At 38.2% G+C, this 14536-nt stretch overlaps 1 protein-coding gene across 5 annotated transcripts in view; it reads left to right on the forward strand.

The window, feature by feature from the left end:
- Positions 1-14536, forward strand: part of Map3k20 (mitogen-activated protein kinase kinase kinase 20) — a 163434-nt gene that overhangs the window by 98013 nt on the left and 50885 nt on the right. For all 5 annotated transcript variants that reach the window (XM_074071120.1, XM_074071121.1, XM_020166058.2 and 2 more), the window contains exons 9-10: positions 2963-3037; positions 7728-7834. In XM_074071120.1, coding sequence (XP_073927221.1) covers positions 2963-3037; positions 7728-7834 — 182 coding nt within the window. The remainder of the gene's footprint in view (positions 1-2962; positions 3038-7727; positions 7835-14536) is intronic.

The following is a 14536-nucleotide window of genomic DNA, read 5'->3' on the forward strand; positions in this document are numbered from 1 at the left end:
AAGCCCTGCTAAACTTTACAAAGTAAACAGTGAGCCTTTTTAGATGGCATGAAATTAAAAGGGCATTACTAAAAAATATTTTTATTTTTTCCCCATTTTTATTGTTGTGACAATTCTGATAGCTTTACATTGTACATTGGCCAGATCACCCCTCCATATAAGAGATAGGATTGTTTGCTTTTGTTATTTCTATGAAGTGATATTAGTGGGCATTCAGAATGTTCTGAAAGCATAATTTCTATTTTTATAAATACTTAGATTCTTATATAAAATGTATTTGGTTCTAAGTAGCAAATCTGTTTAATATAGATATCTTCATAAAACTTAATCCACTATTCTTTTTCTTTCTTTTTTTTGGCAGCACTGGGGTTTGAACTTAGGGTCTCACACTTGCTAGGCAGGTGCTCTTGCCACTTGAGCTACTCCACCAGCTCTTTGTTGTAATGGGTTTTTTCAAGATAGGGTCTCTCAAACTATTTGCCCAGGGCTCTGGTTTCCAACCTCGATCCTCCTGATCTCTTTCTTCCTGAGTAGCTAGGATGATAGGCGTAAGCCACAGGCACCTGGCAATCTACTAATCTTGACTGTAGGCTAGAAAGATAAAAACTTGACTTAAAAAGTTATTTTATACCTTATGTAGAAAATGGTGCAAGAAGTAATACGATTTTTCTAAAATGCCATGCCTAATTTAGTGACTGGGAAAAGTATGAAACTTCTATTTTAAAGTATTTTAAGTTTTAAGTAGCATTACAAACCTGGTGCTAAGATCTGGTTATTTCAGAATGTTTTTAATGCATTAAGAATGTCTAGTTATGTAATCAGGACTTAAATACTTTGAATTCTATTTTAAAGTATATTTAATGCACTAGAATAATCCCTTACATAAAGCATCAAAGTCTAGATTTAACTGACATTTGACCATGTCACATTAGTTAAAGTGATTGTGTTTCTTTGTGCAATTTCTCAAATGTTGTGTCTTAAAAAGTTTTTCAATATGAAAAGGTAATAGAAATGATTATATTCTGCTAGTTTACATTTCAGTTCATGGAAAAATGTTGAGACAAGGTTGTAGTGAAGTGTTACCCTTTCTGAAAACTCATTATGGTTGAAGAATAAATTGCAGAAGTACAATTTATTAGCTCCCACCTCCCAATCATCTTATATTTTAAAAAGTAACACTTTATTCTTCTTTACATCTTCATCAAAAGACTTGCAGTTCACATTATAGTAAAATAATAGTACAGCTTAATACATTTTGTTCTATTCTATGAGATCACAAGACTAGACATTTAATAGTGTTTGGCTTAGCATTTAAGTTGGAGAGGGTTGTTTTATTTTTTTAACTTTATTTTGTTTCCATTAAGATTATCTGTAATTCCAAACATAAATTACCAGTTTTCTTGCTAAGACAACTATATTTCTAGTTTTATACATTGCCTCCTCCAAATCTAGCCAAGTTCAGTTTTAAGTTTGTGTTTACTAGTGAGTAAATATTTGTAACACTTCATAGCCTAGCAGTCCTCAACTCCATCACTTCAGTGCTCTCCCTCCCTCACACCCCATGCGAGGGATGCAGCCCAGGGCTAGTGTTATACTGCTGAGCTACATCCCCAACCCCCAGTGTTTTGTTTTTTTTTAACACCTGTGCTAGCACCCCTTACTCCCCTGAAAGGAAATTCAGAGATACACACTTGCTGCACATACTATACTTTAAGTGAATATAACCCTGTGACAAAGGCTGAACAAGTAAAATATGTAAGGCAATGCACAGATGCTCAGGCGCGACCACACTACAGGAGGTAATGAGACAGTTGCAGTGCTTGCACCTGTGGATGAATAGAATTCAGCAGCTGCAAATGCAGCCTGATAAACTTGGGTTGTATTTAGGACTCCAGTACCCCAAAAGCAGCGCTATTATTGGTGGCAGTCTTCAAAAGAAAAGTTATGAATAATGTAAAAATCTGCCTTTGATTTATATTATTCAGTGGTTGCATTCTTAGAAGGTTTGGTGTGTTTTGAAACTGTGTTTGAAAAAAATACTTGGTGTTTATTTGTAAATCAGTTCGACTCTAGACCCAGAAAAACTGAAACCTCATTATGTGTTTATGTTGCTTACACGAATGCACTTGGAGCATTTAAAATTTGGTAGGCTACAAGGCAGTTTTAATCATGTAGGACTTTATGGTATATTGAAGGCTATCTGCACTCATTTATTTTTGTGTGGTGGGAACTGAATCCAGGGCCTCACATGCTAGGGCAGTGCTCTACCACTGAGCTGCAACCCCAACTCCTCTAATCTTTAAAACGAAAATTCCTCCTTAAGACAGGGGTATGCCATGTTCTATTAAGAACCACCAGTGTAGAATGTTAGAATAGGGTTGATCCTCACATGATAATTTGTATTATATCAGGTCCTTTACAGCATAAGGGGGTAACCAAAAACAAAGCCATAATGAGTCATATGTTCAGAATGCCTTACTTCCCGAGGAGAAAATGCAGAGTACTTTCAGATTATCTCTGTGATCTTCTGTGTTGAAGCAGTTTTCACAGTGGTACGCCTATTGCCAAAACTGGTTTCCTAGTTACCTGGCCTGTTTGCAGATACTGTGAGTTGCCTATGAAAACAATGTGAGAGAATTAGTTTTACATGTAGTGTTTAAGTTCCAACTTGCCCCTCTCCTACTGTAGTTTCTTTTCCACCTAATTTATGTTTTGTTGAGTTTGTTATGCTGAACCTGACCTCTCTGACCACTAGAATTCCTCTTTGGAGAAGAAGTATGAGTCCTTAGATATTAGATATTCTACATCTAAATATAACTTCTCCCCTGTTGTATATTGATCCATGGAAGCTTTAAGTTTCATGTCTTATGCATGCTCCTAAATTAACTCTTCTATGACCCTTCAAGTAGTATTTGCTTATCTTCATAAGTAAATCATCGTGTTTTCCTCCTCTCTGTTGTAGAGACTAACCATTCCAAGCAGCTGCCCAAGAAGTTTTGCAGAGCTGTTACATCAGTGTTGGGAAGCTGATGCCAAGGTATTGTTTTGTTGTTTCTCAGAATTCTGAAGTTTCACTTATTTGATTTTGAGTTTTTAAAACTTGAGGTAGCAAAATGTTAGCAAAGCTGGACTGCTCTTCCTGTGGGCCTCAGGCTGACTGTGAAAGGCCCTCTGTTGGCAACTGTTTATCTCCACCTCTAGAGACTCAGCATTAACTCCTCTTTTACTCACTCTTTAGCATTGGTGACTCTGGAAAAATAATTTGGTTCTTTTGGTTTTAATCTTCATCAACCTTTTATGTTCTAAAAAATGGTAAACTCATGGTACTTCCATGCCAGGCACTTTTCTAAGCATTTTATGTGTGTTACTTCATTTATTCCTTAGTCTCTTTGAGACAGGTACTGCTATTCTCTCATCTTACAGGTGAAGGCTTACAAAGGTTGAGTAATGAGTCAAGCCCAAACAGTTAGGACATGGTGGGGCTGGACATGAACCCAAGTCATCTGACATGACTCCCTGCTCTTAACCTCTACTCTCTATTGCCTTTCTAACCACGGAGCAGGCAAATGTAGTACTTCTACAGAATCTTGGTGTGTGCTCCCTGTCCAGTTCCTGGGATCTTTTTAAGCTATCACAATAGAGTTGGAAAAATTCCAAAATAGGCTTTGTGTGGTTATCACATCTGAACATGAATAGCCCACTTCCTTTCCCTGCAAAGAAAAGATCATTTTAAAAAGTTCTCAAAAACATACAGAAATATTTACAGATAAAATGATAGGCTAGTCTTGGGTTTGCTTCAGTTAAGGTGAAGGAAAATGGATGACAGTATCAATTAAGCAGGACTGACCATGCTAACTTTTGAAGCTCAGTGATAGATATGGAGGTCCATTATATTGTTCTCTCTACTTTTGTGTATATTTGGAATTTTCCATAATAGAAAATTAAAAAATAAAAAAGGCTCTCACCTCAAACATTAGGATATAAAAGAGCAATTACACTCCAAAAAGGGATGAAAATTTATAGTTCAGATTTGTCCAGTTTTTCTTGGAAAGGGAAGTATTACCACTAACCTTTGAAATAGAGGCCTACAATAAAAAGGCTAAAAACATGGAATTCTTCCTTAATTTACACCTAGCTCCAGTTTGACCCCAAGAAGAATGAGCGATGACCACATATCACCTGTTCTTCTACAACACGCTTGCTTACAGGGACTAACTGAGGAACAGGTAGTGGGTATGTGGACTGTGCTAGCATAGTGCAGATTTCATGTGGGTGAGGGCCAATATGCAACCCCTCCACCCCACACATCCTGCTGTGTCCCCCAGCCATGGGCTTTCTGCCTCTGCCCTGCTGACCTACAGCTGCTTTTGTTCCTACTCTTCCAACTTTCTTAGCCTTTTTTCAAATCCTGTGGGCTCAAGTACATACAGTACTTAAAGAATGTAACATGTTTTGAAACTATGTCAGTATTTTCACTTAGGGCTGTTACTATTTTTAGTAGTACTCTTTGACAAAGTTGCATGTGTTCTGAATGATCTGCCCTACCCTTGAGTAGGTCCTATTATTTTCAGTGCATAATTTGCAGTGTGAAGATTTGTAAGCATTAGGAGAAATGTATACCTTGCAACTAATCCAGTATAAACTATAAGCAGATATTTGCAAACTTGTTTTAAAGTATTTCATACTTTTCCCACTCCTACCAGTTTTATGTCCATTGTAACACATACAGTGATTTTGGTAGGATTTTTCTTTCTGATAATTAAGTAGAATTTTTTCCTGAAATTATTTGCATTAAGTTAGATTAATGCAACTAGATCTCTATAGTTCTAATTATATTTCAGAATGCAAAGCAAGTTTTTAATATCTTAATTAGAAATTGGGTACTATATTAATTAAAATTCTAAGAATGTATATTAATGGTACACTGACTCAATGATAGTATAAACATCTCCCAGAAGATTAGGCCCAGTGTTAAAGCTAAGATGTTATCATTTCATTAACAAGTAACGAGTGGACTTTTCTTTAGGACCAAAAGAATCTTGTGTTCCAGCTAAGTGAAGTATAAAGAAGGTTTCAAATTGAGTTTTGTGTCTTAAACTAGTATCTCTTTATTCTGGTGAAGCTCCTGCATGCCCTGTATTGTATGTGACCGTACAGCTGGCTTCAACTCCTGTTCCCACCCTCTCGTGACTCATCTTCCAGACGCACCCTTTCCACCCTCATTCTCTGAACACGTTCTCTTCCTTCTTGTCTTTCTCCCTGGATATTTCATCGAAACTTCCCGCATTACTCTGCTGGCCCCAGGCCAGACTTACAGTCCTTTTCCAAACCACAGTCTGGGCTACTGCCCTACCTTGTACCGTGTTATTTCTTTAATACTTTTTCCTAGTGAATGGATTGCAGACTCTGTGAGGGACTAGCCAGCTCCTGTGTGCATTTCCCTGTAGCACTTTGCATCATTAAAAAGTAGATGCCCCATTTATTGTTGCCTGTAGAAGCCAGACCATAGTAAATTTCCTAAGATGCACATTTTAGTTCTTTGGACAGAAATACGTAGCAATTCAACCAGAGATTGGTGTCAGTCATACGCACATTCGGAGGGCAATACTTGGTTAAAGTATGCTATTTTTTTTTTCAGTCTGTAGACTTTAGGTTAAAATATTTAGCCCACCTATAGGCCCAGTGTTCCTTTGGAGTGAGGAAGTTAAGTTGGTATTAGGTAAATGTCAGGTCATTCTACTGGTTTATACTGGTTACTCAAAATACTTTATTAAAAAAATAAGGAAGAAAGGAAAGGTATTGGCTTAAATCTTAAAATGACATTTCTAAATAAGGAAAAAGAATAGTAGAGCCATGAGTTTGATAGGAAATAGTATCTTCCCTTTCTATGATAAAAGCTGTGAAAGGTTTAAAACCATAACCCCAGATTCTATAACTAGCTTCCCATATCATGATGAACAACAGTTTATCCTTTTCTGAACCAGTTGTCGTATGTATTAAATGGAGGTGACAAATAAAGAAATAGAATGTGTAGATGCTTAATAAATGGTCTTAGTCGTGATTTTTCAAAATAAGCAATCTCTATATAATATCTAAAGGATCCTAAGCCCCCTCAGAAGAATGTCTATAAGATCCTAGACCAAGTGTTGTTCTCTGTAACCATAATACTTAAAAATATTACTGTAAAATTCCACACTGTTGTTGCCTGGGAGTTGGAGGCCAGGGATTTTCTGTGTTGCATGGGCTGGCCTTGAGCTCCTGGGCTCCAGTAGTCCTCCTGCCTCAACCTCCCAAGTAGCCAAACTATAGGCAAGCACTGCTGTGCCCAGCTTTGCTGCTTTTTAAATTTTCATTCTAACTATAAAATTAAGAATTTTCTAGGGATGTTTGTCATCCAGTTACAAAAGAGTTTCACTTTATTTCAAGAATGATTAATGTAGGGAAAATATTCTTTAAAAATTCACTAGCTCCTCCCACTGCTTTTCCTTGCAAAAGGAAAATCCTGTATTTGTTATGTAATTAGTTCTTGTGCAAACAATTAAAAATTTTTTTCTTTTAAAAACTGACACATGATGGAAGAAATTAATATGGGAACAAAGTGTAAGAACAGAGTACTTTCAAGTTTCCTACTTAAGGCATTTTTTCTCTTTGTTCACCAGTAACATTAAACTGCTTATGCTCTTTTTTTAAACAGACACACACATGCACACACACTCTTCTGTGTGCACACACTCACACACACAAGTGTGTCCGCTATTCAAAAAGAACAATAATAACAGAACTCAATAAATATCCCAGTTTTATATTTGTAAGAAGTGCAAAGAATTGCTTTTCTTCATCATGTAAGAAGCTCCTGAGAGCAAGCCACCTCAGCATTGCTCCTTCTTGTTTTTATGCTCCTAAATTAAAATGCATGTTCTAATTGCTGTAACTGTAATTTGTTGGGAAATGGAATAATTACGAGGCATGCTGAAGAAAGAATGTGCGTCATCCTTTTGTTATCTCTCTCCATTTTTGCTTTCATCTTTTGTCTCAACCTTGGCTAGAGTCTAGAGATGACTAGTATGGTTCGTGCTTGCTAAAGAAATGCACTTCATCACCACACTTTCAGTTTTTACCACACAGTACCTTGCAGTGTCCCAGCACCACAGCTAGCTCTCAAGTGAAGTAAACATTGAAAACTATAAAGTTAGGGCTTTAAAATTGGTTTGTTTTTGTTTCTGACCAACTGACTTAGGAACTTTTATCAGTTCTGGTAGGTTGATAAGTAGGTTTTTCTCTGCAGCGTCTTACCAGACATTGCAAAAGTTGGAAGAACTTGACAGTGAATACTAGCATGTCCAACCTGTGTGCCTTTCCAATAAATCTGTGCCAGCTTTATTACATGGCATGTTTTTAGTGACTTACCCTTTTCCTTTTAGGAGTCCTTAATCATACTTCAAAGAGAGGATTAGTACTCTCCTTACCTAGAGAAAAGTACTAATTATCCCAACTATAGGCCACATGATACAAAAACTACATCTAAGTCTATTCTTATGAATAGTTAATTGCAAATAAATAATGTGGTTCCCAAAACCTGAGTGATCTGATGTTTGTAAAACAATTAAATGAGAACATTGTACCATGTTTTCTTTGGTTGTGATGAGTTGAGGTTATTCCTGTGCTGTGGGTGTCCACATTTTCTCCCTTCTTGAGTCCACCACTGATTCCTTTCTTCTCTTCCTCAGAAACGGCCATCGTTCAAGCAAATCATTTCAATTCTGGAGTCCATGTCGAATGACACGAACCTTCCTGACCAGTGTAACTCATTCCTGCACAACAAGGCTGAGTGGAGGTGGGTTGCCCTGAGGCACAGTCCCAGCCCCTGGCTTCCAAGATGCTTCACTAGCCTCAGTTGCCTCAGTGGGGAATAGGACCAGACACACCTTGATGGCAGTCCTGATTTCTAACATAGTTTGGGGTGGGGGGAGAGACACAAACAAACAAACAAAAAACCCCACATTTAAAAAAAAGATTTAGGTAAGTCCTGTATTGCATATGTAAGCAAGGGAGAGTTTCTCCAAGCTTACTGCCTTAGTGGGTGGAAAGAGTATTGAAAAATCTTCTGAGACAAAAGATGGCTTCCAGACATTTCTCTGTATACACTTTGTGTTTGGAAGCTTTGGCCTCTGTCCAGTAAGAAATAAAAATTCTGTTAGCCCTGAAATTTGCACAGTGCTCTATCTGTAGTGCAGAGGGTAGGGAGACTATGAAAACACTTTTAAAATAAAACTTTGGGCATTATAAATCCTATTAAAACTTGTTAAGTAGAAAACAAACTTAGGAAGGAGAGAATTGTATGAGTGGTGAAAGTAAACCCAGGATGACACAGTTGAGCCAGGTCACATGATGCAGGAATATAAATGGCATGTTTGGGAGGTGACATTATTCCTTCCCTGACTCAGCAGAGACTTGAAGTAACTTCATCCAGGCTCCTGATGGCGGCTGGTAAGGTAATGTGACACGTTACGCCCTCTGCTGATATAAAATGAATACTACATGCACTTTGAAAATCATGGAGCTGTTTACTCCTATTATTACACATTTCTTTGTGCTTTCTGTTAGATTGATGTTTTACAAGGACCTTATATATAATCTACCTACTTAGGGCCATTTAATTTAATATTTTTTGTTCAGGGGTATAAAATGAATGTAATGAGCACAAGTCTAGGTATGAGGGACTTTTTTCTGGGCTAAAATAAACAAAACAAAACATGGAAGTAATGTTTCCTATAGTAGCAGATCAACGCACATCTAATCAGATCTCCCCCACTTTAAAATCCATATATGGGTTCCAATTTCTCTTAAGCCCAAGATGGAAATACTTAAGACCCTCTACTCCAGCCTCACTAGCCTCTTCTTAAGGGCATCATTATGCTCTCAGTCCCTGGATAGGGACATATTTCTCCCGCACTCAGGATCTCTGCAAGTACACTGTCCTCTGTATAGCCATCCTGTGCCAACTGCACCCCATCCCCACCCCAACTCCTATTGGACATTCTGGTGTCCGCTGAGCTAGCACATCTGCATGGGAATGTCCCTTGCCCCAGGCCAGCACATTCCACCTGTGTGCTTTGTGCTTCTTCCTTATTTAATGTGTCTCCCTGGCTGAAATGTTGAAGGAGCAGACACTTTCTCTTCACCATTTTCCCCAGCATCTGGAATGTACTTTGAACACAGTACTTCCTCAATATGCTCAGTAAATATGTAGAGAGGGAGGGAAGAAAACACCACAGTGGGAGTAATACATGGTACGAGAGAAGGTAAGTGTTAGTTAATGTATTCTCCATGATAGAAGCACTGCTTCTGTTCACTCACTCAGCTATTCCTTGAGCTGCTGCTTCACGAATGGCTGGTGCTGCTCCAGGTACTGGGTCACAGAGAAGAGCACAACTGTCCCCAGGCACACGGTGCTCTCCAGTGGGAATGTCCAATGTTACAAGTAACTGTTCAGTTACAGAAAAATGGATATCTGAGAGCATAAACCATGAAATCTGATCTAGTCTGGAGATGTAATAAAGGGATTTGTAGAGGAAATGCTATTTGAGCTGTTAACCAAAGGATTAGTAGGATTTTAATACTAGCATTAATATGCTTGACATAGGGAGCTTTTTAAAGGATACCAACAAAACCAAACAAGGTAAAATTGGTAAATTTTCTGTATAAAAATTTAAAGCCTAATTCATATGGCCTAAAACAATACATCATAAATAAGTTTCCAGGAGAAATGACACGCTGTTACAGCTTTTCTTCCTCCTGTATGATAGATCAGTACTTCTCAAACATTTTGGTCTCAGGACTCCATTACAGTCTTAAAAACCACTGAACTTTTATTTAAATGAGTCAGTTCTGTCTGTACTTACCACATTCAAAAATATAACTGAGAAAAATTAAATATGGATTCGTTGATTTATTTAAAAAAAAAATGAAGACTGCTTCTACACTTAGCCTGTGGCTTTCACATACCGTGAAGCCTCTGGACATTCTGTATACTCATGAATGAATGATAGTAGAAAAGGCAAATTCTGTCTCAGTGCTATTTTGAAAACCAGGTGGACATCAAAAAATCCTCTGACAATGTCTCGAGGGCCCCAGACCCCACACTGAAAACACTCTGACAGTCAGAGTCATTGTTTTTAAAATAACATTTTAACTAAAATAACGTACTAAAGAATGTGAAAAGGCACTTCATAAAAGAAGTCTAATGATTAATAAATAAATGAAAATTATGCAACCTCACTTAACAATCAAATAAATACAAGAGACTATAATTCATTTATTAGACTGGCAAAATTTCATATTATGAAAATACCCGGTTCTGGTGGGAAACACTAGCTTTCTGCAGTTAGATGTCCTATGTTCATATCTTTGTCCCAGAAATCCTATCACTGCCATTTTATTCCTAAGAAAGCAAATGGGAAAGTTGTGCGAGAACTGAATGGGCACCTGTTCAGCCAAGCTTTGTTTAGAATACTGCAAAACTACCAATGGGGTAAAGTAAAAGGAGAATGTTTTTTAAATGATGTCTCCATACACAGAGTAATGCAGAAATACTCATACCTACACACACTGACTTTCAGATGGAAGCTGTGATCTAGTTTGTTTAGAATAATTCTATTTTTTGTGAAATAAATGCACATTAATGTGTATATGTAGATGCACATGGAAAAAGTATCAAAAATCAGGCAATATCACTGTGTAATGGTATTGAAGCGTGTTTTCTATTTGTATATCTTTATTTTTTTACTTTTTCCACGTTAAACTCGATTAGTTGAATGATAAATTTAATTTTTAAATTACTTCAAGGTGAAAGCCAGGCATTGTTGTTCATGCCTAATCAGCCCAGCTACTCTTGAAGTTGAAGCTGAGGGATCTTAAGTTCAGGCCCATCCTGGGCAACATAGCAAAATCACATCTCTAAAACAAATTAAATGAAACAATAATAATAATAATAATAAAACTAGCTACCTAGATTTGGTGGCACACACCTGTAAACCTAGTACTTGGGAGGCTGAGCAGGAAGTTTGAGTCCAGCCTGGGCTACATAGCCCCAGGGTTCAAAACAAAACAAACCAACCTAACTACAACCAGGTAGGATTACAACCATACCTATAATCCTAGCTACTCAGAAGGCAGAGATCAGTAGGATCATGGTTTGAAATCAGCCTAGGCAAATAGTTTTCAAGACCCTATCTTGAAAATTCCCAACAAAAAAAAAAGGACTGGTGGAGTGGCTCAAGTGGCAGAGTGCCTGCCAAGCAAGCATGAGGCCCAGAGTTCAAACCCCAGTACTGCCAAAAATTTTTTTTAAAAACTTCAGTGGGAAAAATGAGGGGAACAAACTTGATAATAAAGAATGGGGAGGAGGTAAATAGAGCGATGTGTTTTAGTAAAAGGCATACAGTTGCCTAGGGGCTCTTTCAGGAGCTGTCAGTGATGCTCTCCAAGCTGGAGAGACACACACATCAAACTACAGTTTGAGAAACAGCAGGGCTGGTGTAACTGCACTTGACAATTGGTTAAACACAGGGGGAATAACATCAATTATAATATTCAATAAACACAGTTACTGTGTTTGTTGTGTGAAGTACAGATGCTTGTACTTCATTTGGATTATCTTTCTAATACCCATAGCAACTTTAATTATATCACAGATGAAAAAACTGAATCCTAGGCAGGTTGGATTTCTTGCCCAAGATCACACTGCACTGATGGAGTGTGTAAGGGAACCTAGGTTCTCTGGTATACAGGCCTGCTCTGGCACGCATGCTGTGTAGTGCTGTTATTAGACTGTGGCCATTGGTCATGCCATCTCCCTGTCAACAGGTGGTATTTGTTTAACTAGATACCTTTTTAGCTAAGAAACACATTGCCGAGCATGGTCATTTTAGATTATCGTTAAGGCCAAAAGACTGTCTTACTCAACATGCCAAGTGTCAAAAAAAATAGTGTTTTTATAAGATCATCTGGATATTTCAAAGGACACCACATTCACATTACCCCTTGCTTCCCCCCAACTTTTGTCAGTTGCCTAAAATCATGTGCCCAAGGTCCAAAGAATGTTTTAACAAATGAGAGTCCGAGTGAAGCTTGAGTCTGGTCTTCTGGTGCTGTTTCTCACAGATGATGGGTTTCTGGTAGAACTTTCCCGGAACATAGACCAGGTAGAACATCTGTTTTTAGAAAAGTCAGGGATCCTGAAAATTCTTTCTAAAACTAGATGATTAAAAGCCACATAAACTGTGTTCTTCCCTTTGACCTAATAAATGCTAGGAAAGAAATCTAGTGTCATCATTTCCTGTTCATCTTCAGTTTGACTCTCCTCCTGCAGACTTGTTAGAAGTAATGACTGTGACATCAGAAGCAGAATGCAATGTTGATCCTGTTCTCAATTCTCACTAACCCGGTGATTACCTACAAACGTGTAGTGCTCTGCACCCAGTGAGCCGCGTGAGGTTGGGATGCAACTTTCAGATTACATCTCTTGGCAAAACACTTTGTTGGTTGTGTTTTTCCTTCATGACCAAAATACTGTCACCACAACATGTCTTACTGAAAGCAAAAAGCAGAGATCCAAAAAAAAAAAAAAAAAAATCTTTACAATTTGGATATTAGCACAAATCAGGTAATAAATAATACCAAATTTAGCATACTTATGTTTATTTATCTTGTAATACATATAGTATATTGCTATTTTTTTTTGTAGTACTGGGGCTTTAACTCAGGGCCTACACCTTAATCCACACCACCAGCCCTTTTTTTTTTTTTCCCAGGATGGTTTGTTTTGAAATAGGGTCTCCCACACTGTTTGCCAGGGCTGGCTTTGATCTGCAATCCTCCTGATCGCTGCCTTCTAAGTAGCTAGGATTACAGGCGTGAGCCACCAGTGATCAACAGTATATTGCTATTTTTGCAAATTGATCTTTTATTTCAAAGTAACTTTCTGTCTAATAAAAGAAGAAAATTACAGTTCATTGGCTCTTCTTAGCACAGGGAAAATCGATACTAGTTGAAGTCAACCTTGGTTGAATTTGGTTTAAGAGAAAACTGAGTTTCATCAGCCAAGACACATTTAAATGATATCCTTAGAACAGTAAGGTTATATAAAGGCATCTGATGCAGACTGATACGCCAACAAAAAAAGGAACAGCAGTGAGAGTGGTGTCTTTATGTGTTCTCCGGTTTGTGTCAGATCCTGGGGCACAGCGGGGAGCAGTGCTGGGAAGGTGGGCCTGAGAGAGACTGAGGGAGCAAATCTTCCTAGTCAGTGTTTGTTTCTGTGTCACAACTCTCAGCTTACTTAACTGTTGCTCTGTTTTCCAGAAGGGCTCAAAATTGCAGTGAGCTCCCAGAGCTAAGATGAGGCCTTACAGAATGCTTTAGCTATTTCCCTGATCAAATAAAAAGAACATCAGCAAGATCTATCTCGTTGGTGGGAGAGTTGGGACAGGCATGGCAGAGGTGTCACACAGATGAGTAGCTCTGTGACTTCCTTGCCATTCTCTGACCCTCTCACTGCCTCAAGATGGCTCACTTGCTTTTTGTTACAAAATTTTGTCCACATTGATTTTTTTCCCCTCAGTTCTCAATTTGAAAAATAAAAAAAAAACTTAACAATAGGCATATTGCTTGAGATTAAATTTGTATTGTATGATAGTCATGATTCTGAAAGATTGCTGTCTTAAGTGCCTTTTTATAGAAACTAAACTGTGACTCGACTATCCTTTTGTGCTTTGTCACGTGGTGCCAGTGAAAGGGACAGTGTTGATACTTATGGGTGGCACAGCAATGCTTTTTATGCTTTCCTGCCTTGAAGAACTTTTCAGACAAGCAGGGGAATGAAGTCTTGGTCCAAATGCAGACTCACCTCAAAGCTGTTCCTTGGGTTGAGCTTTTCCAGTTAGTACCTAGAACCTTCTTGTTTTCATTCATTCAGTTCTCATCTCTAAGAGTATTAGAATAAGACATCCACTTACTCTGAGTTTCCCTGGAAATGTAGAGGTAGAATTTGGTCACCATATATTCATTAACTTAGATCTGGGGACTTCTACCTTCCACCTCAAAGTCTCAGCTGTGATGATGTGGTCTGTAAGGCAGGATTGCCTAGGTTCCTGGAAGCAGCTGTTGGTAGCATTCAGCAACCAGTTGACAAAACCCTTCAGAAATAACAGGGGTTAAGTGCCTTAAGACTCCTGACACTTCTTCCTTCAGGTTTTCCCTTCCCTCTATGTCTCCCCCTAAACCCCTCTCATTCATTCCTTATTGGGGCTCACTTACAAGCTCTTCAGGAACTTAGGGAAAATAACTCCCAGTTCTCAGAGCATAAATTTAGACATTGACCTTGTGACAGCCCTCCCTGCACGAGAAAAAGCTGTGTCCAGCCATCTCATCAGTTCCAGTTTCTGTGAAGGACAGGTTTCTACTAGGCATTTTATTCCAAGTGAGGTTAGCTGGCCCAAAGACTAGGGAGAGAACTTCCTTTAAAAATTATTAGAGT

Source organism: Castor canadensis, chromosome 4 (genome assembly GCF_047511655.1).
Source record: "Castor canadensis chromosome 4, mCasCan1.hap1v2, whole genome shotgun sequence".
In the NCBI taxonomy this organism is placed as follows: Eukaryota; Metazoa; Chordata; class Mammalia; order Rodentia; family Castoridae; genus Castor; species Castor canadensis.